This window comes from Clavelina lepadiformis, chromosome 3 (assembly GCF_947623445.1).
Source record: "Clavelina lepadiformis chromosome 3, kaClaLepa1.1, whole genome shotgun sequence".
In the NCBI taxonomy this organism is placed as follows: Eukaryota; Metazoa; Chordata; class Ascidiacea; order Aplousobranchia; family Clavelinidae; genus Clavelina; species Clavelina lepadiformis.
Genome location: NC_135242.1, coordinates 3,244,825 through 3,270,146, shown reverse-complemented (window position 1 = coordinate 3,270,146; position 25,322 = coordinate 3,244,825). Strand labels below are relative to the sequence as shown.

General features: G+C 35.7%; 4 protein-coding genes across 8 annotated transcripts; 3 read left to right on the top strand and 1 right to left on the bottom strand.

Annotated features, from left to right (window-relative positions):
- Positions 1–101: 101 nt before the first annotated feature.
- Positions 102–6,800, bottom strand: LOC143448775 (TBC1 domain family member 23-like). Its single transcript, XM_076948639.1, has 8 exons — positions 4,914–6,800; positions 4,052–4,655; positions 3,671–3,919; positions 3,445–3,557; positions 3,197–3,357; positions 2,172–2,363; positions 1,776–1,935; positions 102–1,696 (listed from the first exon to the last, which is right to left on the bottom strand). Exons 1-8 carry the CDS (start codon positions 5,150–5,152, stop codon positions 1,093–1,095), a joined length of 2,322 nt encoding a protein of 773 aa, XP_076804754.1. The 5' UTR covers positions 5,153–6,800; the 3' UTR covers positions 102–1,092.
- A 547-nt stretch (positions 6,801–7,347) lies between these two features.
- On the top strand, positions 7,348–13,407 carry LOC143449580 (codanin-1-like). 2 transcript variants are annotated; one of them, XM_076949841.1, is made up of 19 exons: positions 7,348–8,311; positions 8,383–8,498; positions 8,674–8,795; positions 8,952–9,106; positions 9,249–9,332; positions 9,453–9,603; positions 9,747–9,831; positions 9,993–10,195; positions 10,275–10,401; positions 10,495–10,589; positions 10,715–10,907; positions 11,001–11,136; positions 11,333–11,512; positions 11,588–11,763; positions 11,948–11,992; positions 12,146–12,269; positions 12,371–12,493; positions 12,579–12,666; positions 12,768–13,407. In XM_076949841.1, the coding sequence occupies exons 1-19, from the start codon at positions 7,457–7,459 to the stop codon at positions 13,025–13,027; spliced, it is 3,318 nt and encodes a 1,105-aa protein (XP_076805956.1). In that variant the 5' UTR covers positions 7,348–7,456; the 3' UTR covers positions 13,028–13,407. The 2 variants fall into 2 exon arrangements, with proteins under 2 accessions (XP_076805956.1, XP_076805954.1); XM_076949839.1 differs by having other exon boundaries at positions 12,146–12,281.
- Positions 13,329–17,452, top strand: LOC143449581 (magnesium transporter MRS2 homolog, mitochondrial-like). 2 transcript variants are annotated; one of them, XM_076949842.1, is made up of 12 exons: positions 13,329–13,470; positions 13,629–13,699; positions 13,767–13,803; positions 14,150–14,262; positions 14,333–14,527; positions 14,629–14,759; positions 14,932–15,048; positions 15,245–15,437; positions 15,504–15,586; positions 15,672–15,789; positions 15,913–16,029; positions 16,229–17,451. In XM_076949842.1, the coding sequence occupies exons 1-12, from the start codon at positions 13,377–13,379 to the stop codon at positions 16,688–16,690; spliced, it is 1,731 nt and encodes a 576-aa protein (XP_076805957.1). In that variant the 5' UTR covers positions 13,329–13,376; the 3' UTR covers positions 16,691–17,451. The 2 variants fall into 2 exon arrangements, with proteins under 2 accessions (XP_076805957.1, XP_076805958.1); XM_076949843.1 differs by having other exon boundaries at positions 13,330–13,470; positions 13,632–13,699; positions 16,229–17,452.
- A 167-nt stretch (positions 17,453–17,619) lies between these two features.
- LOC143450378 (carnitine O-palmitoyltransferase 1, muscle isoform-like) lies at positions 17,620–24,176 on the top strand. 3 transcript variants are annotated; one of them, XM_076950897.1, is made up of 16 exons: positions 17,620–17,842; positions 18,100–18,136; positions 18,742–18,851; positions 18,930–19,046; positions 19,281–19,357; positions 19,498–19,628; positions 19,841–19,980; positions 20,137–20,332; positions 20,435–20,533; positions 20,813–20,947; positions 21,225–21,398; positions 21,490–21,650; positions 21,730–21,796; positions 22,479–22,658; positions 22,936–23,098; positions 23,173–24,176. In XM_076950897.1, the coding sequence occupies exons 3-16, from the start codon at positions 18,769–18,771 to the stop codon at positions 23,286–23,288; spliced, it is 1,839 nt and encodes a 612-aa protein (XP_076807012.1). In that variant the 5' UTR covers positions 17,620–17,842; positions 18,100–18,136; positions 18,742–18,768; the 3' UTR covers positions 23,289–24,176. The 3 variants fall into 3 exon arrangements, with proteins under 3 accessions (XP_076807012.1, XP_076807013.1, XP_076807014.1); XM_076950898.1 differs by lacking the exons at positions 17,620–17,842; positions 18,100–18,136 and having other exon boundaries at positions 18,268–18,851; positions 18,930–19,101; XM_076950899.1 differs by lacking the exons at positions 17,620–17,842; positions 18,100–18,136; positions 18,742–18,851 and having other exon boundaries at positions 18,959–19,176; positions 23,173–24,174.
- Positions 24,177–25,322: the final 1,146 nt, after the last annotated feature.

The following is a 25,322-nucleotide window of genomic DNA, read 5'->3' as shown; positions in this document are numbered from 1 at the left end:
TCATAAAGGCAACGATTTGATTAGACTTAACTTTTCGATTGGATCGGGGAATAGTTAGTTGTTTACAAAAATAGTTATTAGCTTGAGTAGGAGCAATGACATACACTATTTCAAAATTTTAATTGTGTTACTTAATAATAGACTCTCATGCATAAAACTTGTTCCAAAAATAAAACGCAAAAAAGTCAAGTACAAGCATATGTATGTGACACTTGTATTGCTTTTTACAAAATTTGCAAACTACAGTATAATAATAATGCATCTCTCAAAACGTGTAACTAACTATAAATTGCACATATACTGCACTAGCACCAAATGCAAGGTAGCATTTCTCAAACTCCAATGACAAATTAGGCTTGAAGTGCTTGTGCCCATAGCAGTGTAGTTTGCAAACTTAACTAGAAGTTTATGGAGCTTCTGACGTATACTGCTGTTTAAAGTATACATGATATGGACATACAATGAACAAAATGACACATAGTGGCTGTCTTTATCATTGGCAAACGTTTAGGCTTGCAGCTCCACATGCTTTGAAGTTACGCAAAATATCTCTGATGTGCTTCTATTTCCAAGCAAAGAAGTGTCGGGAAAGCTGAATTAAAATGATGCAAGTTGCAGAGGAAACTGAATGCATTAGACAAAAGAATACGCTTGTTGAAAACAATGCAACTAACAACTATGGCGATAATCAAAAACAGATTACAAGTAAACACCTTATGATTAGATATGTTACATTTGAGTAGAGCAGAGATTAGCTTTCAGTTGTCTAACTCCAAAATATCCGGTTTAGACAAACATAAGAAAGCAAACAAAAACCTTGCTTGGCTGTCATAGATTTTAACCCGTGACATCAAAAATTATGTTTGCACGAAAGAATTTGTCATTACATTTGCGGTAGATTGTGTTTCGAGTTTCTGATTCTACATCACGAAACAAACTTTATATATGTAATTCTAACAAGCTCTAATAGAAAACAAACATTAATAAATACTGTACAGAAATAGCAAGTACCAAATTGACAGGCAACTTCGAATGATGAAAAAACTTCATTGCCAAGTGCGTGGCGTCATGTAATAACTCTCATGCATCTCTTCATGTATTCTCTTTGCTTGTGGAGGGCTGATCTTCATCCTTTGAGTCATTGCTTGAAGTTTTCTTCTCGCGATCCTCTTGGCGTTTTACATCTGCTTCCACGATCAACTGTTTGATGGATCTTGTTGTTCCTCCTGCATCTGGAAGGATGTAGCGATCGGCTGCGACTACTCTTGCTTCCTCATCACTTTCCATTTGCTCCAGATCCCCGAACTTGAAGGTGATAAGCTCCGGAAACGACTTCCGAGATGTGATTTTGATGACGGTGCACAGTAGTCGGGGCGGCCGTGCTTTAACAAAAATTTGCTTCGTCAAGCGTCTTCCTTTTCGTGGTTTCACTTCGACGAGGCAGCGCATCTCTGTCGTGGTCACGAGAAGATGTGCAGATACAAGACGACGATCTTCAGACACAGACTGACACTCGAAACAATACTTCACATCGGGTTTCGATTTCCAGACATCGAGATCGTCGATTTCGCTCGTGTTATACGTCACTTCCTGATCTTCCCGGGCAACATCTTCGTCATCGTGTTCATTTTCATCTCCGATACTGAAGACGCCATCAGCCCCTTTCTGGGCATTGTTGCCTTTGTATTTCCCCTTTCTGGTAACGACGTTTTAAATATAAAGAAAAATCCTTAACCACTGCTTATGGAAACATAGATAGAGCATACAATCCTCACCTTTCACCACTCCACTCTTCATCTGTTGTTTCTATAAAGTGAGAAACTTTCTCTTTCAAATGCATCGTTCGCTCAACAACATTTCCAGCAACTTTCTTCATCAAAGCTCCCATAATCGCACGTTTTGTCACTGCGTGTTGTTGGTCCGGTTGTAGCTGATCTGTAAGAATATAACATCTGCTAATTAGAACAGGAATGTCTAGAACAAAGACAAAACACCTGTTGCTACAATGCATGCAAATACTTTGACCAATCCATTTCCGCAACAAAGTTTGGAATAATTTTGATCTATTCATATTATTTTGTTCAAAGTTTTCTTAACGTCTTGTCTTCAAACCACATGCTTATAATAGATTTGTAGTTGGGTATGACAACCAGCTCTGAATGACAACTAACTTCCTTTCTTCTGTGAGACAACAGGACATTCCGCACCGACAATCCACTCTGACAAATCAATGCCAACTTCAGTGAGATAGTCAAGCAGTGAAGCATAACCACCCCGAGCCACGCTCACATAGGTCTGGTGTTTTTGCAGCAGATTGGCGACCACCATGTACATGTACTGGTCTTCATCGTCTGTGCCGCTGCCTGAAAACACATCATATGGTTTTCAGGCTACACACTCAATGTTCAAATTAACGCTAAACTTTTAACTATATGTAAAACTGATTGTATGAATTCATGATATACACCATTGTTTACATCTATGTAATGTACATAATATGAACACATAACAGCGTATTGCTACTATTTACTTTCAGGCAAATGACAAAGTGTTTTTTATTTAACTTGCCCAGAATTTTTAGGTTAAGAGCAGAACTTGTGTCCAACACTCTACATTTACCATATATTTTACAGAAGGTAAATAGTTAACAGTTAAGTTAGTTAAAGAGTGTATACTGTATTAACTTATACCTAACTTCATACATACTGACATTACAATACGTACATCATATTGTATATTTCTATAATTAGATTTTGAAATCTATATACGTTACAACATATGTATCAGTAACGTTCAACTTAAACACTAAAACATGTCCGCCTATTTTCAAAAGTAAACATCTGTCACAATAAAATTTATTGTTTGAACAAACAGGTCATTTCCTTTATCCTTTTGAAATGTATTAGAAACTGCATTCACACAAATCAGAAAATAGTGGTTTATCTCTGATACCAATGTTATAGCAGGATAATTATCTTGTTTCATTTTGAAATAAGCTTAATGTCTGAATGATAAAGTACAGAGGGATATTGATGAAAATGTTATTTAGAAAAAAACAGCAACAAACCCCGCAATTTAACTAGCAAATTAAGTAAGAAAAAATTGTCTCCACAAATTTCAATGTCCTGGGTAAAGACTTATTCGAAAGACCTTAACAACAACCTCGGTTAACTAATAACTAAGCTAATAACCTCACCAATGAAGCAGAGGTGCTCCCCCCCAGCAGTAGATCCAGCCTGTATGGCTTGTTCCTGGGCAGCAAACAACGACGTCAAAGCGGCATCAAACTCTGTTGGTTCTCGAAGCATGAGTGTTGCGTCAAGATGAAAAGCAGTGAGCAAATGGCCCTTGTTATACCTGTGCATTGGAAACATTGTACGACCTTCAACTGCTGACTGAAAGTTGTTACGAACTAATACAGTGTAAAATTGATGTGTTACGCACTTTTCAGCCGGTCTGCAATCAACAACAAAAAAGCGGATGCGTGGACCATTGTCATCGTCTGATGCATCTTCACTCGACGGTTGACTTGACAAAAGCAATTCCGGAATTGACACCTGAAGATAAAAGTTTTAAATATTATTTGCCACATTTGCTGGTGAAGCTCAACATTCAAAGCCTGGGTTCCAAATTTCACTCAAGATTTCAGACAAAAAATTAAAACAATTACTTTTAAGCAAAATGACTGTGCCAGGTCAGAGGCCATAAAATCCACTTTTGAAGAAGTCGCTACCATTGCCCCGCTATAAAAACAACCTCCCAAATCACGCTTGAACGAAGATGGGGTTCGATTGCAATAATACGTAGCGAGTTGACAGAAATCGTCAACATCTTCGATGGAAAGCACCGATGGTGAATTTTCAAGAGTGGTGATTGTCTCTTCCTGGTTTAATTTATTTGCTCCAACTGTCGTCATAACCTGCAAAGGCATCACAACATTTCACTTCAACAGAATAACATAAGAATTGTAAATATGTTACCAAGGAAAGTTCTACCATAAAGTACACAAGTTGTGTTTAATAATGTTGTACATCTGTGATGATTTACTCACTTGTTCTTTAGCGTTAACGAGAATAACGAGTGAGAGATAGAAAACAAAAAAAGGGTCCGCCTGCTGAAGGTAGATGTCCCATATAGCGGAAGCAATTTCAATCGAGCATTGTGTGGAAAACAAAGTCGAAAACCATTTATTAGTAAAAGACTCCATTGATATCTTGCAAGTGTCAAGAAAATTACACATTTCTGGATCATGATATAGCAAAAGCAAGCGAAGCAGGTGAAATGGCATTGATGAAACTTGAGGGGAGAGATCAGTGCGAGGTATGTATCTTGACTGTAGCGCGTAGAAGCAGTTGTACAAATCTGATCGTTCCAGTTGAAGTTTAACTAACGGGCGAAGTATGTCCATCCAGCCGTTGTTAGTATGATACTTGACAGCCCGGCATTTGCAATAATATGTGACAACTGCAACTAAATCATCAATCATCTGCCCTTTAGCAACAATATTGTGCATTTCTTCATCAAATGTGGACTCAACGGCTGCAGTGCAATCAGCACGAAGGTCATCGTCTGTCAATAGGTCTAGTTTTCCGTCCCATGATGACATTGAGTTACCCCGGTTGGCCACATTCAAACATATTTTCCACACTCGAGATCTGAAAATTAAAGTTTTGTGTTAAATATTGTACTCGTTTTGATATGATTGTTTTTCACCAACGGTTCACCTGTGTTTGTACATGCATAAATACAAAACGAATATGTACGTAACATGTATAAATTGTAAACATTTTGAAATGAATTAATTGCAATTTCATACAGGTTGATTGTTAGATAAATTTGCGAATTAGAGTAAATATTATACAAAAAAAATCAAACAAATTAAGCTACATAAAAAACACAATACAAGAAATTACCGAAATTTTTCAGGCAAGTTCCGGCATTTACAAACACTTTTAATAATGCCCTGATCAACAAATCCCTCATTGAGAACGTTTTCTAACTCAAAATGCCAATCGCTGTCAATAATTTCAGCTTCACTATAGTTGCTATCTGATGCATTAACTTCTTCAAATTCACTGGGTGGCGATTGTGGTTCGTTGTTGTGGTCCGGCTCTGCCATATTTGGTAATGAATCAGAACACAGGCCATACATAGGACCAAATCTTTGATATTTGTTGATGATACTTAAAGCAAAATCATATTAAATGTCATTATATGAAAATTATGATGCATTTACAATGATATACACTGCCAATAACATTTCACTAAATTTCATACAATTACCGATCACCAATAAAACATAAAAACACACACGAGTACTGATATTCTGGCTGCATGCATAATTGCTATAAATTAATGAAACAAGAATACAGCCAAAAGAAAGAATATTTACTGAAAGGTTACGCAGCCCACTGTTAAAGATAGGTGGTTAGGTTATAGATAAATGGAGTGGTCAGTCAATTTAGCAAATGTACCATTACACCAAAGACTAGGCTATTCGGTCTAGTATACAAGCGCATAACCACAGAATACCTTCGTATACTAGATTCCAGCTACTGAAATTGTGACATCATTGTGGTTGTGCACTGGTGTACTAGACCCGGCTATTTAACTTAAGAACTACAGTACAGATGTTGGCTGAATCCAAGATTGGAAGTTTGCTAAGTGCGCGAAAAGCATTCTGTGTTTGCGCACTTCTGCACTAGACCCGAAAAAATTAATTGCATGTATAATGGTTAGCCTATTGTTTCATCTTGATTTGATTGCGTGGGGAATTTCGCACCTAAAAATAGCAAAATTTCCAATCTGGGTTGACTCGACCCTGAAACCTGATATACAGTCGCAGGGTTTGGCAAAAGCGCACTCAAGTGCAGTTTTTATTGAATTCGGGATTGCACTTCAGGTGCTTTTGCACCCTGTCCACAAGAAAGCAGCAGGATACCACATTTATTTGCCCAAAAAATTATTGTTTTTGTTCTATTTCCTGTTCGCATTTTGATTCAGTCGTCTTTTAGACAAGGAAGCATACAGACGCTCTTTTGAGACGTCTCTAGTTAGTCGCAGTTGTGGACCAGGAAAAGCTCAACAAGGTTTTATAGCAATCAGGATGTATAGTGACTTGCAACAACAAACATCAAAACCTATGCTCTTGACACTTTGACAGCCTGTGATAGTACACTTGAATTGCGCTACCTTTTGCGCACCCAAGATCTTTTAAAAAAAAGCAATTTGGTCTGGAAACGAAAAATGGTTATGCAGAAGAATTAATTTTAGTTATTTAAGAATTTATAGAAGTTAAACTTCAAACTTATACTATAAGGAAGATGATTTTAGCCTTAAGGTTGAAAGTTAATAATCTTGTGGTCAAAAAGGATGTCAGTACACGATGAGGCTTCATCTGACTCCTCATGAAGTTGCATGTTCTTCTCGGGAAATGCTACTAAGATACTTATCACAGAAGCATGTTGGCCAAGGAATAAAAGCTGATAAAACTTTATTTGCAAACTGATAGGTTAAACGTAACGTAAAGTAGGGTACTGAACAAAGTTAAAAACGCAAGGATACATAAAGAAAAAAAATCAACGAAGGAAAACGAGAATTTAAAGGAAAATGGTGCTTGCCGCCACGATCTTATAAAAATCAGAGTCCAGGGCAGATCTAGCTGGCCTTGGTTTACATGTTAGCTCGATCAGCTGTGTGAAATCCATATACATATGCCTAATTTAAACACGAAGCCTATAAACCTTATACAACCAGGTTACCCTCGGCATAGGTGTAAGTTTGCCGATGTGGAATAGGTTGATGATTAGAAATCTTTATCTTCACCAAGTGGACAGGTTTAATATTTTTTGGTCATTGTTTAGCAGTAACAAGTTAAAGCGTCAACTTCAAATCATTGTTATCACTGTTTAGTGTTTAGTGTTTAGTGTTTAGTGTTAACCAGAGTTTTATGTACTAGGTATATAAAGACGCTGGTGTTAGCCAATGACATACAGTATTATAATAAACAATGACGTGAACATTGCCGGATTGACGTAAAATTGAATTAACAATTGAATTGTAAATAGTATTTTATCATTTCTATGATAGTATCCGGAGCTTAAGAGGTGAGAAATTATTGCCGAGTTTAAGTCGTAAAAATTAGACTCATCTTTTTTAATTTCTGTTTTAGTACATTCCGATTATTTTATTTCACAATATTCTCTTTTTACACCACAAACGAAATTGTGCTGTTTGATTATGAGATGTCTCTGCAGTTATTTCCTCAAGACTTCCCCTAAATCACTACCCAAGTGCAAAGGTTGGGATTAATCCATGTTAATCCAAAATACTGTGTTTTATGTGACTTAGTGACTAGCTCAGTCTGAAAAAGAACGCAAGTACGGTAAGCCTTACAGGCCGCCGATAACTATTAAGATATTTTAAGGTGTTGGTGATGATTATGCCAAGCTGAGCCATGCTTCCAAATCAAAGACTACTATCTTTTATCCGGGAAAGTTCTGTTGAAGAAGTCACTCCAGAAAAGTATCCACAAATATTTTCTCCAGAGTTTGTGACTTTTTTTCTAAATTTCATCCATTCTTCTGCCGTTGAATTATTTGATCTGAGAAAGAATGCCAAAATTCTACCTGCTAAACTTGCATCCGAGGTTCCTCAGTCCAGTAGTATTCTCTCAGATGCTCCACGTCATAAAAAAGGGCGTTCTTTTGAGCGTGCCAGCACTCCAAAACATTCAAAGTCAGCTTCAGAAGGATGTGTTCGGCAAAGCAATGAAAAACAGAGATTAAATTGCAAAAGATTTGAAAACGTATCCAGCAACAATCTTGCAGATATTACCACATCAATGGGGAATATGCAGCTTCGTGGGAAAAGAAATGTTTTCGATAAATCTTACAGTGGAAAAGAATATCCCACTAATTATAAGAACAAATTAAAAACAACAAGGATGCACTCCGATGCAAAACCCCTGGCTTTTAATAACAATACTCAAAGTTTTAACAGCAATTGTGAAAGGTTTGATATATCGAGTTCAAGTGATTTTCCTTCATTAGACAGTGATGCTGCAATTAAACCAAATCTGGCAAATAATTTAAAGAAGAAGGTTCGCCGTATCAAACCTACGTTAGTTACAACAACATCAGCGTCATCGGAGAAATGTTGTTTGTTTAACACAACTCCCTGCGGAGACAATGCCAAAGAAACTGATGCGAAACAAAAACCTGTTTTAAAAGAAGAGCGCGATTTGTTATTAAGAACTCGTATTCTTTCTGCAGAAATAAGTCCAAATGCTGAGATAGAGACGACACAGCAGGTAAAAGCAAGCAGAACTATTGTGTTGTTTATGTTTGTTATCTTAATACAGTATGTGATGTCTCTCCACAGGCGGAAATTTCCTTAGACTCACAGTTGCAGTACATTAGCCCGGTGAAAATTGACAATGATATCATTAAGGTTGAAAATGAAGTGCAAACTGTGGTACAGAGTAAAGAATTAAATGTGTATGTTTTTCACAAAAAGTTCCAGTATATCTCTGTAAAATTGACAAGTGGTTGCATTTGGTTTTATTTGATGTAAAATGTATTAGTTTTTTTAGCCAACCATACATAGGTCAATCAAATCATGTACAATAGCTCAAGGTAGTGTTAGTTTTACATCTGTCTTATTTTTCTGTAGTCTTGCTCACCTGTATTCCTTGTATATTGAAACAAGATATGTATGGAGTTTTGTAGAAGAGCTGCACTTGTTGGTCATGTTGTTATTGCTTGACAATAATCATCTCTACAGTATGACACAAGGTTGTTGATATTAAAAGGCAATGGTTAACATTGTGGAGAAAAATGTTTTGTATATGTTAGCTTATGTAGTGTTGCATGATTGAACCATTTAATACTGTTTAATAGTAGTATACTTGTTAAGAGCATGGTTTAAAACTTAACTGCATACATTTGCAGAAAACAATGATGATCCACTGAAAGCTTTGCTACGCACTGTCACAAGTGCAAAACATTTCGCTGCAAATACTTTGGTAAAAATTCCATCTGATGCAGGTCTTGGTGTTTTCAATAATGAGACTTTGACGCTACTGTTATCACACATTAATGGGATTGTAAGTTCAAGTGAATGGCTTGTTTTATATTTCTACTTTTACGTTGATACTTCCAATCGCTAGAATGCTACAAGTCCTCTATCATATTTTGTTACTACAGTATTGCTGTTCACTCACTAATTGTGATCAATTTAATGCATAGACTTATATGAAAGAACTTGAAGGTAAAGTTGCTGAAGAGATCGAGAGAAGATCAGGCCGTAAGATTGGAGACAGTGTAACTTATGTGAGTTTTAATAAATGTGTGTGAAATAAATTTTATGAGTTTTAAAAGTTTTTGTACTGCTTCAAAGGAAATGGGTGCTTTAAATCATACAAAAAAATTCACTATCCTTAATTTCTTCAGTGCAGACCAAGGTTTGATGCAGTTCCGTTTAAAGCGGACTTAGATGACCGGAGCAACTTTGAAAATGACAAAGCCTTTCACAGCTTTCGAAAGCAACGTGACATGTTTTATTCTTTAATAAGGGAATGGGATGAAAAACATATCATTGCTGGTGACTACAAAAATCTTTTCATTAAAATTTGAAAATGGTTTAGCTTATTTACTCTACATGTGCCGTTCAATGTTGAACTATCAAAGTATTTATAGCTTTTACAAAATTTTTTATCCTTTTTTTCAATCTTTATGTTTGTTTAGAAAATGTACCAAGAGACATATTGGGTAAAGCAAGATGGTTAATAGGCCAGGTTAAATCCCAATCAACGTTTAATGCTTTCGTGAGGTGAGTTTGCAATATGGTGTTAACATCTTATTTTTGCCAAAAAATAGATTACTTTATCAGTTTCTTCAGAATAAGTATTTCTAAATCGTTGCTGGAGAAATATTGAGTTGTAGCGATCATAAATGCATTTTCTAAAACCACAAAAATTTTTTTTGTTTTAGGCTTTTCATTGATCAGTTGTTTTGCATTGGGGTTCCAAATGATAAACCGCAAATGGTATCATCAACTCATTACTCCTTGGCTTGTTTGCTGAAAGGCGACCCAGAAAAACTAAGATTGCTTGAAAATCGAGTCACAAAACCAAGCCAAAATGCTCTTACTCCATTCCAAGGTTGGATGCATCAAGAGTTTCAATTTTTTCGAGGTAAACTGCTGAAGTCCCGGTGAAATGTATAACGTTAAAATGTGGTTAATGTATCAACTAATTCAGAATGCTTTTCCAGACTTTGTCACTATCGTTGATAGCTACATGTTTAACATTCGTCTGTGCGATGCCTTACAGCAACGAATACTCAAAACTGAATTGCAAAACTCTCATATTGGAGACACTGACAATGAAGAAAGCAACCCGTAAGGCAAACTTCAAAGCATACAGGGCTTGCAATTTTATTTAAAAGTGAGTGCCTGATTTTTTTGCGTTCAACTCTCTTTTTTAATTTTTAGAGACGTCGAACAAATACATCAAGCTATTTACCAGCTGAGAATTTGTGGAAGTTTTTATGGATTTCTTGTGTTTCTTCCATACCAAGATTATAGCAGTATGTGACTATTATATTCCGCAATCAAAAATATTATAATTATGTTAAATATTGTGACCTAACATAGAAATAACCTTTCCAGAATTACAAGTGTTACTTGTATAGTGTTCAGCTTTTTTACTTAGGTCCACAAAGAGAAATATCTCCTGCAGAGTCAGCAGCTGGTCAGTTTGTACTATCAGGTTTAGAACGTGCAATAAAAAACAACCATTTACTTCTCACCTTGCCTTGGATTATTCAGTTCCTTAATTTTTCAACTTCTTGCAATCATAACAAAGTTTTCAAAGCGATTTTTCAGAAACTGTGCTCACTGTACAGGTTTGTTTCCAATTTTAACAAGACGTCATTCTACTTAAGTTTACAAACTTTTCTTAATGCTAATGCAAATAGCTCGTTTACGTTTGCTTTTAGACATTCACCCAAAGATGGCTACAACAAGCTCCAAGTATATCTTGGTGTGGCAATAGGATCGCTGTTTGAACAGGATGCCTTTGATAGTCAGTTCTTTTACGACCACATGAAAACTGCTGAGATTGTTTCAATAAAGGTAACATGATGCCAGATCAACATAATGTGTGGAACATGTCACACATAGCCCATGTTAAATGCAGTAACACAAGTCATTAAGCAACTATTTCCTGAAAAGTAAAATGCTGAGCCAAGGGTAAACATCAAAATTCGGCAATGTGTATAATTACAAATTTAAGTTTATGAATGATTCAGGGCACTTTTTCATCATTTAGACGGATGACACAAGTGTTGATAGCGCAAGTGAAAAACTGGTCGCTCACAGTGTACTCTATGACATGCATTGGCGATTACAAGCTATAACAAACTTGTTAAAATTTAAGTCAACTTCACTTACAAAAAGACAACTGCCGAAAAAAATTAAACCTTCAACAGAGAAACTGCCTGAAAGCAATGTAAGTGTTTAAAGGCGACATTGAATGCGTTTAAGATTCAGTTGTTTCTTGTTCGTCATCTGCAGTTTTTTGTAGAACTCTCAATCCTTTGATCTTCAGTCCAGTTTGGAAGATAATTTCTTTCGTAATCAACCGGTCTCGTTGAAGAAAACGGTTACATTTGTTGCAGAGCGAATTCATTCTAACTGCATCAAGTATCTTTGCTCTACAGTGCTGCCAGTATTTTGTGACAACAGTGATTTGTTAAAAAGGTTGTGTGTCATGTTGCATAGTGCAAGAATGTTTGTTGAAATTATGAATAATCTTCGAATGGTTTACTTTAAATGATTTACAAAGCAAATGGATAATAACAAAAAATATTATGACACTGGTACACGTTAATTCCTGAAGGAGTGCTTGTATTTGTTTTAGCTACATTAAGTATTTTTTATGCAGATATAAGCGAGACGTAAATGTTGAAAATATTCAAGAGCTGCAGAGGTATGCGTCATTTATTGACAAAGTTGTTTTTAGCTGTATCCTGCATGTTTAACTAATTGTACACTTTCAGAACCCCCTACCTGTATTTGATATCATAACAATTCAAAGTACAATTTCATGTTTTTGGGGAAATTTTTTCCTTTTTTCGCTCAGAGAAATCACCACAAAAATTTTTCCAAGTGTTTTTTCTCATTTGAAAGAAGAAGGGGCACGATTTAATTCTGAAAATGTCAAACAGTCGATGGATGTTCTTGTTTCGTCAACAATTTCTCGAGAGGTTTCAGTTGTGGTTGGCATACGCAGCTATTTCTTTTCTTAAACTTGCATATTTATCTTTTGGAGATTTTTTTCGAACCTTTCAAATGTTTCTATTCTCAGGTGCTGCGAGTTGCCACAGGTTATGCAGAAAAACAATCCTTACTTGCTGTTCAGAAGTGGTTGGACCTACGATTGCATGACCACCTCGTGATTAAAGTTAAAAACTGTCTCATCTCAAAAGACGTAAGTGTTCACCCACTTTACAAACGCCGTCTGAAATTTAACAACTATTTGACCATTCAAATTAAATGATTTACGGTCAACGCAGAATGATAAGAGAAAGGAGAGCCAGATTTCAATCTCAGGTCTGGTCCACAGTGTGAGGGAAAAGGTCATTATGTGTCAAAAGGTTAAAGGTCAGTGTTTCGTTCAATGAACCTTGAACTTTGAAAAGTTTTTTTTTTAATTTCATTGACACCTATGCCACCAATCAAAGTCATTTTTTTGTTTTGTTTAGATTTGGAAAAAGTTAAGGCCACAGTTGGCGAGCAATTGAACAACATATCTGACCTACTTGCAGAGGCCGACAATGAAACATTCAGTGATATCGCACCAAATCATGTTTTGTCTGCGATATCATTTCTTGTTTGTGAACTTCTAAGTTTTCTTTCACCTTCACAAATGCTGCCAAATCCAACTGACGTTATCGACGTCATCGAAATGGACGAGAAAAAATTTCGTTTATTAAAAAGATTAGTGCATGCCTACACCACTTAATACACTTCCGCATAACTGTGTAACTTACCTTAATTTTTAATGGCTTTTCATATAAAACTGTTTTTGTATTTTTGTTGTTTGTTGCAAAGCGTTGATATAGAAAAATTAATCTATATCTCCGAGGCTATGAAATAACTTAATTTAACTGCCAAATCTTGTTTTCTTACTGCATAATATTTGAGTGCTGTTTTTGTTTTAGTTCTTAGTGAACAACATAAGTTTGAATGCAATTGTAAAGCTTTATAAGTTAAGCTTTCAGTTTGTATTTAAATATCGTAAAATATACATAACAGTGTCTTTGCAGGAAAGTTAGATGTAAAAATTGTTGGAATGACACATACTTTGTTCAATGCAAACTGCCAATAAACTCCTTAAGATTTCATACTGCCATTTTTATCGCTGCGAAGTTAGCAACGCAAAGTCTTTTCTTTCTTTAAGTTCAGGTGAGGATTAAAATTATTTTGAAACACTACTAAGTGTCGCATGGTTTTTTCACACATCATTTTAGAATAATATAGCTAGACTTACAGAAGTTTTGCTTAACTGTCATTTGGAAAGTAGATTTTGATGGAAGTTTTTATTTATTTGTTACTTTTTGCAGTAGTGAGAAAACTTAGTGATGTCAATTCTGCCAAATTATCGCTTTCGAAGAAAAGTAACAAATTTCGTGTGGTGAGTTTTGGTGTGATATCGATCAAAATTTAAACTGAAAAAAATTTCATGACCTTATTTTTCACAGCTTTGTGCTGATGCAGTTGGCAAAAGATCATCGTATGGTGAGAAATAATTTCGTAATTATTGGTTACAAAAGTACCACTTTCAGTATCTCGTTGCCTTCAACACTATTATGTTAGTTGCATTTCATATTTTTGGTAAATATTTGGCGCAAAAAGGTGTGAGTTATGCACGAATAAATAATATGAACTAACCGTTACTGATCAAACGTTTACACTAGATGTTAGTTGTTTAACATCATACAATGTTTGTGAAATGTGCAATAAACATCTGATGATGTAAGCCAATTTTTATCTCTCATTCTCTTAGCAAAGCTTTTTTAAAGGATTCAAAAATACACTTGTGGAGTATTGCCAATATGGCCTTATTATAATTTTAATATCACAGAAGTGTCAAAGTCAACACTTTACCATGAGCTTGGTTTAACTGTTCGAGATTTGCGGTTTCAACATGCCAACATGCTTGCCGTTCGAAATAAGAAAATAGTTGCAAGATTTCAGGTACAACGTGTTGATTTTAAGAAGACTAAATTTACGATAAATCTTACATTTATTTAATTTGACACGACAGAATCTAAAAGCTATCATTTGCTCCGATGCTGTTCTCGTCATCGACCCACCTTTTGAAGTTGATTCTCCAGATGTGGTAGATAGCGATGTTGCAGAATTTTGGAAAACCCTTCCTTTTCTCATATCAGGCAAAATACTTTACACGAGCAGTCTTCCACTCGAATATCGAGCTCTAGAAGCTATTTTTACACACACAGTGAGCACCTACAATATTCCAGACATCTTCATGGTGTATTCACTGTATTGAAATTGTAATAAAGTGTATTTTTAGTTGCACGATAACGTTTTGCATTGCAGCTGTGTAACTTCTCTTCAACACTTGCTGAATTAGAACCAAGTATCACAAAGCTATTGGCCACTCTCACCGATCCAGTTAACTTGGTAGTTGATCGATCATTAGTTCATGTTCTGCTCAAGAACAGTGCAAGGTATTGTACCTTTTCTGTAATTGGCAGATAAGCCTCAAGTTAATTCAAACAGGTTTGCTATTATTGCCAGGCTATTATTTTTTCTGTCGCTATTTTAAAATTTCCAGATTTACACTCTACATTGCTTAACACCAAATAGTTCTAAAAGTGCTGATGACATTTGTTTTACAAGGCTGAATACTTTTTCCACATCAGTGAATGAATTCTGTGAAACACTCGAAGAATTGCTTGAATGTGACGAGGATGTTCGAGATTTGTGCATAAGCATCGATGTTGATGGGGAGAACAGGTGTGATACAGCATTATATTTAACAATCTTGGTAATACTTCGAAAAAATTCATTAAACTGTGAAATATTTTTTCTTCAAAACGCTTTTTCTAAACCATTTTATACCAACGATTAGTTAAAACATGAATTTGCAGTTGAAATGTGTATTTACCATTCAGAATTTACTTTGATGCATTTTATGAATTTTGATTTTTAGGTCGCTCTATGATGCTTATATATTTAACCCATTCACTCATAATGCTGATGTCCAGTCAACCACTGACAGTAACATGCCTAATTCCAAACGAGAGAACAAGTTTGAAGTTTATTTTCCACGAACAATTCATCGGAAGCACAAAATTAATCTTCAGGACGAAATGGAAATGCTTCTAGACACATTTTTGAGAGATGTGTGTCTTTTGTTTATAATAACTTGATGTTTGGTCCGTTGTGCTTATTTTTCTCAATTTCTCTAGGCTGAAGATATCAGTAATCGAGTTAGTGAACTGAAAAAAGCGATAGAAACCTCAAACACTGCTATTCTCATTAATCTGGACAGGTATTTTAAATAATAAAATGATTCGTCAAATCTGTCAAAGTTTTTTTTTACCTATAAAACTTGGCCTTGTACCTTTGTCTTTTAGTCATCGAAATCTACTTCTTCGACTTGAATTACAACTAACAATGGGAATGTTCTCATGCACATTGTTTGGAATGATTGGAATAGCGTTCGGAATGAATCTTAACTCTGGGCTGGAAGAGGTTATGAGTTAAATTACAAATTTAACAAAGCTTTCTACTTTGCACTAGCTTTGTAATATGCATACTATGTAACAGATATAGTTTTGCTTAACACTATAAACAATAAACATCGTCTTTACATAGGATCCGATTTCCTTTTGGGTCACAACTGGTCTAATGTTCCTTGGGTCAGGTGTATGCTGGGGATATTTGCTTCGCGCTGTCAAATTTCCCAACCAGAAATCACCTTTCTTGAACGATGTAAGTTGGTTCTGTCATCACAGTCATTGTCAATGCAAAATGGCTGTTTTCGTTGCAGTAGAAGCTTAAAATGCCCACGAATGAAATATTAATGTATGCGTCAACTTACATTACAAATAAGAAAAATGTTGGTATCGGTATATGTACTTCCAGCTTGAGGAAATTTTTAACAAGTTTTAATTGAAATTGAATTTCTCAGATATCCTCTGGCAACAGTAAACCTCCACCAGCAGCCAATGGAGGAGGTCAAGATGTTTCATCTCACCAACCTTCATCTTCTGGAGAAAATGGACTTAAACACAAAGCTGTATCCATTTTAGGGCACATTTTAGCACAACGCTACAACTTAGCAGAGGGTGCGTCCGATAATGATTTCCTGAAAGTCGCCGCAACACACAAAAGTCATCAGTCTTCTAACACTACAACGATTACCTGTAGCACTTACAGTGACAAACAGTCCGGTGGTTTTCCGAAGTTTCGAGATGTGGAAAACATTGATTCACTTTACAATGAAGAAAGACGAACACGAATTAAAACTTCTGTTTGCTCTTCCAATAGAATGAAACCCGTAGGAGTTGGTCCTAAAGGCACTTTGGGCGTGGCTGATTTGCTAAAGGAACATTCTAAACGAAGATCATTTTGCACTTCATCAGTAATCTGATGCATCCTCACAAACTGACGTTTAAGGCAGACTAGTTGCACTTTCCCTCGTGCCGTTTTATTTATTGCTTGTTCGTTTTTGTTGTCTTTTTATTGTGATCATGCTAAAAGATTTTTACAACACATTTATTTAGTTATTTCAAATATAACTAAGAAATGGAAAATGTAAAAGAGCATTTACGTTGTTAGCAGTATAGCAGAGTTTGTTGTTGTAAGTGCACATTAATGTAATTGAAATGATAATAAGCTAATATTTAAATAGAAATAAGAAAACGAGATGACAAAAGTAAATAGAAAATAATTACATCATGCAGCGTTTTTGCTACCGAAACAGCCTGCCCTGCAGAATAAATGCCTTCAATGACCAGCGATGAATATTAAATTTTTTCATGGATCAACGAAACAATACCGATGAGCAACGAACCGTGAAATGGTAAACTTTGTCGGTGTAGTCTACCAAGAGTCCAAGACTGAAGCTGCTGTTTCTTCGAAAAAAACGTGTTTCCGTATTTTAATGTTTGTGGTCATAAGTCTATACCGCGTGAATTATGACATTACGGTGATAACAAACTAGTTTGTGGATGGTTACTCATAAATTTCGAAACGTGTTCAAATACAGCGGTTTAGGTTACAACTCTATTGAGCATTTACAGATTTAGGCTACAATAACAATACTCAAATGCAGACATATTGAAATTCAAACGTTTTAAGTCATATCAACAGTATTTACTTTAAGTGTTTTGTTAATGTTACTAGAACAGATACAGGGTCTATTATACAAGTCCACAGCCAGATAACGTCACAATTTAAGAAGCTGGGGTCTGGTATACAAAGGCATCCTTTGGTTGTGCACTTGTATACCAGACCCCAAATGCATTCAAGTGTTTGTCGTTAACGGTGAAATCACCATTCAAATATGCATTTATTAGATAGTGGAGCAAAGAGCAGACAAGAATATGACAATGCCAGAAATGAGTTCACACTGGGTAATATGGGGTACATTAGGAGCTGTTTTATCACAACTACTTCTTACAAATCATGTTGCTGCGACAAAATTTCAAGCCTCAGCAATTGGACTGTTGTTAGTAATTAGCATTTACTGGATATTGGAGCAAGCCAGATGGGAGATCATCAGAAAACTTCTAACTTATCGGTGTGTAATAAATGCATTATTAAACATTTATAATATAGTTAAATGTAAGACATTTACGGGTGTTAGGTTACTATTTATTACAACCATTGCTGGTTTATTTTGTAATCTCTAGTTATTTGATGATAGTTCATGTAATAATGTACAACATGGGTTTATTATAGAAGGCTTAAGCAAAAATGGAAGCGTTGTTAAATTTGATTGGTGCAAATATTTCTATTGATTATTCAAAAATAAAGATTTGAATATCATGTTTGCAGAAATTGGATGTATGATCAAAAAAGTTCCAAAACAAAGGTAGGAATTTGGATATATATAAGTAAATTTTGTAATTCAGCTGTCTTATCATACTTCTTATGTGTAAAGGGTGATAAACACTGTAAGCAAAGTTGGTTAAGTTTGGTTAAGGATGGTAAAGTTTGGTTATTACCGTTCCAAGTATGATGCAATTGGGGATGCAATGCATCAGGGTTTACAGCACACTAACTTACCTGTAGCAGAATACTTATCCTGGAACCTTGATGACTACAGCAGTGATATTGCAGATATTAAAGATAAATGGGAGGAGCTTGTGAGTTTGATGGCGTGAAATATGTTTACAACAGCACCTTGGTGTTCATGAAGTTGTGCGCACCAGTTCACATGAACAGGCTGAATCCAACTGCTGCCTCATTGTATTTCTACATTTATATATTCTTTTAGCACAGCATTTATAGCAACTGCTGCTTGTCAGTTGTAATGATAAACAAAAGCTCTACTTGTTTGTTGGTTATGAAAACCTTTTTTATGGGAATGGGGATAAATGTTTCTTATTCTAACCGGCTCCTATTATGTTTCAACAGGCATGGAAAATGTTACTGAAAAAATAAGAACGCGTTTTAAACTATTTTTCTGTCGTACAGGCATGGGGAATGTTGTTGTGATTGTTGATGCCAAAAAAGAACAAACTTTTTGCTTTACAAGAATATCTCCCTAAATACCCTTTGCCGAAATTAGAAGAAACCTGTAAAAGGTAATTTATGCTTTAATTAAATTCTACTGGGTTATTTGGCTGTTCTGCTATTTGAACTTATGTTTAAACCCTACACAGGACTCTGTCAATGGTAAAACCTCTTGTAAATGAAAAAGAATATGCTACCATACAAGAAGCCATTGATGAATTGAAGCAAAATGAAGGACCAAAGTTGCAAAAAATTTTGGAAAAAAGGTGGAATTGGTCAAACCACAGTTGCACTGAACAAAACTTGTCACCATGCTTCCATGTACAATTCAGCCTTTGAATTGAAATTACTTGACAAACTGCAGTATATGTACTGAAGCTCATTTGTTTCATCATTGTGAGCAGTCTGCGTGCCAAATGAAATTTACCGTTACATTATAATTAAATATGATAGATGTTATTCCTAAAAACTATGAATTTTAATCGTTACTGGTACTTTAGATATAAAACAGAAGAGAACTGGTTGAGTGAACTTTGGGACAAGTATGTTTACTTGGCTGGTCGAAAAGCAATACCAAGCAAGTCAATTTTGACTTATGCATTAATACGAAATTATTTGCAATCGTTTATCTGTGGCATTTCAAGTATCTAGAATTTTTAAGTTTGCTTCGTGGCTAAGCAGTCAGCAGCACACGGTAACTATGAATTTTTCTGACAGTACACTCCAATTTTGTCATATTGGGAGATGCTAAGTTCAGACAATTTTGTCCTGTCTCACACCAACTTAGCCAAGCTGCCAACCACATCCGGTATGCAATGGAATACAAGGAAAGAGTTGAGACTGGAACGGTAAATAACAGTTTATCACGTGTGTTTTCCCTCTCACGTCACAGTATGTTCTAAAAGTATACTTAATGTGTATACTTGGTACAATATAGTATTTATAGCTGTTATAATTGTGCACTTAATGTTTAATTGGTTCTGTATTTTTTTTATTTGTTTTACATTACCTGTGCAGGTAATATATTACATTTTGCATTTCGTGAGTTTGTTTCTTCCAGCTTCGTAACATGATGATTCAAAATATTGTCCCGATTTGTTGCCATCGTTATAATTACGTTTGCTCAACTACTCGAATCCCACAAGAAGATGTTGATGATCTCAAGACTTTTCGTGGAACAAAGCATATTGTTGTTTTCTGGCAAGTTTTCTACGATCAAGTTAATCACTGTGTATTCGAATAATTTTAACCGTGCGTAATTTTGTTGTTGTTAAAATCCCTACTTTCTTTACATTTAAATTAAGCTTGTTTTCTTGTTTAATTATGACATCACTTGTTTGATTTCATGGTACCCAGCAAGGGATCCATGTATCGGTTGGATATGTACTCAATCGATGTCGCTGGGAACGAGAGCCTACTTACACCTCGAGAGATCCAATCTAAGCTGGAAGATATAGTGAAAGATGCAAGTAAAAGGAAAGCTGCAGCTGGAACGTCACAAATTGTAAACCCAAGTATTTTTACAACAACTGACAGGACAAGATGGGCGAAGGTAAGTTGACCTATTACAGTCATTGAATTCAATAATAAAGAATAACTAAAAAGAAACATGATACGTACATGGCCAAAACTTAGCTCATGTACGTGATTTTAGCTGAGAAAAAGTATGCAGACAGAGGAAGAGAATGCAACCAGTCTTAATGCAGTTGAAACTTCTGCCTTTTGCGTAGCGCTGGATGATGAGACTCCAAAGGTAATTTAACATTATTTATTCTCAGAAAATAAGAATACCGTATGGTTACGTTGTTTTGTTGAGTTTGTTGTCGTATGTGTTACATCACCGTCTTTTCCTTTTTACGACCACAAATTGCTTAATTTAGGTTTTCTGATCTTGTCATGTTTCGCTGTACTGCATTATTCAGCAAGCCTAAAAAATATTGACTACAATTATTCCAAGTTACTATACAAACAAAATAACTTTGACCAACTTCATGGTTAAACATATCCATCCAACGTACGTATTCCATTGCAGAACCTAAGTGAAGAGTTTCATCTTTATATGACCGGCAACGGCTACAATAGATGGTTTGACAAGTCACTGACAATGATATTTGCAAGCAACGGAGAAATGGGATTAAATATAGAACACACATCTGCCGAAGCTACCGTAAATAAACTGTTTCATGAATATTTATCCTATCAGTATGTAATTGAATTAACGATACCGATATTGGCATCATTCTAAGCTGATGATTCTGAAGCTGGGGTAGATGCAACCTGCAAAGATGGCGCAAAGTGTCCACGTGTTATACTTTAATTTGTCATAAATAGCGTATTAGATAATTTTGAAATTGGGGGTCCGCAAGTAAGAAAAGGTGGGGTACCACTGTTCTAAGCTATAGCCAGTTAAAGTAACATTTATTGTGTAAACATTTTTTATCTAGTTACCTGCGCGTCTATGGGAGTTTGTTTATTACCATTCCAAGTATGATGCAAATGGGGATGCAATGCATCAGGGTTTACAGCACACTAACTTACCTGTAGCAGAATACTTATCCTGGAATCTTGATAACTACAGCAGTGATATCGCAGATGTTAAAGATAAATGGGAGGAGCTTGTGAGTTTGATGGCGTGAAATATGTTTACAACAGCAAAATTTACATTTTTTTATCGTAAAATTTGGTTTTTATGTTGTCTCGTCACTCTAGGTAAAGGATTTTGATGGCTATGTGTTCTTTGCCAACAAAGGAAAAAACTTCATCAAGAAACTACGAGTCAGTCCTGATGGTTATATACAGATGGCGCTGCAACTCGCATTTTACAGATACCACACAGAGACACCGAAAACATATGAGACAGCAGCTACAAGGTAACCGCTAGGTTTTTACATTTCTCATCTTATGCAATTCTTTTGCAAATATCACCTTGCAATTTTGAAACCATTTCAGGCTCTTCAAGTTGGGGAGGACAGAAACAATTCGATCAGTTTCAGAGCACTCAGTACAATTTACTAAGGTATGGTCTTTTCTTTAAATACATTGAAAGCTCGTTAGCTCCAATCTGAAGAGATCTGTGAAACGATTTTCAATGAACAACATAATTTATTTGTATACAGTTAATTTTATTATATAGGCATTTTGCCAAGACCAGTGAGATTATTTTGGGTAATCGAAAATTTTAGGTAGGGATCTAAAGCTTTCACTGTACATCAGGGGTGTCCAACCCGTGGCCCACGCAGTATTTTTCGAAATGACTTATGTTATCAACTGAATCGCCAATGTAATTTATGGCGAACTTACATTCCGAGAAATTGGCATTTATTGTATGCTTTTTTTGTCTATTGCTCTATACTATAGAGCAATAGATAGTAGAGATAATAGAGCAATAGATAAATAATATACTATAGTCTCTAGTGCAGGGGTGCACAACAGTTCAAGTTAATTTTATTGCATCACAATTTATTTCTAAGATTAGAATTTTGGGGTGAGGGTTTTAATTAGAAATTAGCAGTAAACACTCAAGTGGCCCGCGCAATCATTCGTAAATCGCATGTGGCCTTTTGGCCAAAAAGGTTGGACACCCCTGCTGTACATTAATGTGTAACTTCTAAAAAATTTTATATAATTGGTCTGATTTTTTTATCTGTATATCCTGATGAAAATTATTTTAATCTGAATATAAAACATTCTTGATTTAGACTTTTGATGACCCTGCCGTTCCAAGCAAAACAAAAGTAGACCATTTAAAAGCAGCAATCAAGCATCAAACTCTGTATAAGTATGATGCAATGAACGGACAAGCTGTGGACCGACATCTACTGGGATTGTATTTGTCTGGAAAGTTTTCCGGTTTTATTCCGAAATTATTTACATTAAAGGTAAGTGCAGAGTGCAACAAATAATCTTCAGCGTAAAATATTTTAAACACTTCCAATGAAGCGTTAAACAGAGCCAGATTTGGGTAAATACTAAAATAAGTTGATGCTTGGGTTATAAAGTCGATATGGAGCGGTTGCCCATACCAGAAAATAAAGCTTGGAAATAATTTTTGTACTTTCTATAACTTTCAGGATGTTAAATAACTTGGGGTCTGGAAAGACAAAACTCTGAAGCTATAAACGATAAACATCTCATAACAAGGGCAGTATTTTTTAGCCTTTCTGTGAAGCTGATAGACTGTCCACCTCGCAAGGACCACGAAGATACGACCCCATAATAAGCAGGAAGGTGGCAGATAAAACTGACCCAGTTGGTGGAGGGTTCGGCGCACAGAGGCCTGATAGATATGGTGTATCATATTTTTTAGATGGTGAAAAAGGTGACAGAACCTTTCCATATTCACTGCTCATTAGATTTATGATGAATGTTCAACAAAGCTTAATGTTTTCTCAGTTCATTTTCTGATCTCAAGTTTTCACCATTGCCACGACACTAGCTCGGCTAAATTTGGTGAAGCGATACAAAGAGCCATTGACGACATGAAAGCGCTCATGGAATTAGCCAAGTGAAGGGTCTGCGTCGGCGATGAGAGTGTTTTCGAAGGGTTATATGAATATTTAAGATTGCAGATTTAACTAGGCTTACCATACGTCCCGTTTTAGCCGGGACAGTCCCCCTTTTTAACGTTTTGTCCCGGCGTCCCGATCGGTCGGCCAAACGTCCCGGTTTGGAAATTCAGTCAGCCAGCATAGGCATACCGCATAGAAGCCATACACGAACATTAGCATGTTCTTATTATTGTTTTTGCTGTTTAGCGTACCGGTACTTCTTGAAGAAGAATTCGTGATCTTGTTTATTATTTATTTCATTGTTTTCGATAAAAATGTTATTGTGACGTCATATGTCAAAAGCGTCCCGCTTTGAAGCCACAAAATTATGGTAAGCCTCGATTTAACGTCACGTTACCGTGGCGTTATCGAAAACTATTTGCTGTTTGTTGTATTTGCATGTACTGATAAAGTATTATTTGTATGTGTGCGTGTGTAGTGTGTGTCGGTACGTCGTATTTACTGCTTAGATATTAGAATATAATTTTGCTCTCAGCTCTATATAAAATCACGGTCGACTGTGACATCACCATGCAATGTCATACTCTGTAGGCTATTATTTATTGTTCCGATTTAAATTTTTCAATTGCATCGAGATATTGTTTATTCTGAACAAAATAGCTCCCCACTGTTATTTTAAGGTTATTTTTTGTTCGGATTTGTTTATTTGCTTCGGGTTTGAAATTAAACTTGAATAGTTCTTGTGCAAATGGCTCACACCTTCACGGGCGATAGTCTACTCTTGTGGTTAGAGTCTCGAACTCGCAACTATGCCACAGGATTCGATGATCGGCGGCGCCACGTTATCGTTGTATGCCAATGTTTCTCCATGTCGCTTGCTTGCTGTCAAACTCTGTGCATGGCAAAACATCCAGCAGAAATGTTTGCAGAAAGGCCTGGTTACTTACTGTAAAATCATACTATACTAAAACAAAACTTCTAAAACTTCATTCACACACGACCTGTTTTTCCAAAGTGAGTCAATTTGTTAGTCCGCTCAAATTTTGCAAATTTAAGTTGTCAACTATCTCTGGCCGAGCTTGAAGCGGAACGTTACAAGAGTAAATTCTTTGTTGATTTGTTCCCTTATCGTATTCATCAATTCTACCTGCCAACAAGGCGACAAGTGTTTCTTAAGGGATCTTAATCCATTTATAGAGTTAAATCAAGCAAAATTCAAGGGTCAAATACCAATACTTTTGTAAAAAATTCCATTTTTCCCAGGTCCTGTAACTGTCCTGTCTTGAACCATGACAAGGAATTTTTTGAATTCCTAGACTTCTGGTTATTTTGATCAACAGAAAACTTGGAAATTGGACTTACAGATGTTGTTATTATTGCCATAATTTGATATAATAAAGCCATTCCAACTCTCTTCAAATTAAATTTAAAGAAGGGAATGATGAAACTTTGTAACTTACAGCAATTTGGTATAGTTGCGATAAGTTCCATAGCGTATTTGTTGAAATCTGCAGTTCTTTGAAATAAAACGTGCAGGCCTAAGCATTATGGAAAAATTATGATTAAACCTTGGTTGAATAACATGTTTAAAATCCTCGGATTGTTGCATTTAACTTGCGTATAGCCTACTATGAGCTGTTCGCTTTTATAATATAAGGTTAGCGAGAAACCATGAAAAATAGCTTTGAAGTAATGATTTTTTTCGTTGAAATAATGACAGCTGATTATAATAAAATTAATCTTTCCTTTGGACTATTTTAAGCCCACATCGCTTTCCGCTTTTTTTCGCTGATTGGTTGATTGTCAACATGTTTCTGTTTTTTTGTACCATAACAAGGTTATCATTACTGTATCACCATACGTCTTGAAGCATCTGACCTTTCACTTCCTAGAGTTTCCACAATAAATGGAGAAAAGTATACGATGATACTATAATTTTGCTGTAGTATCTCTGCTTGGTAGTAAGTTAGCAAAAAAGCGTGTTGTCCACACGGCGCTTTGCCAAGTGCAAAATTCGAAATTCTTGTGCTTGTA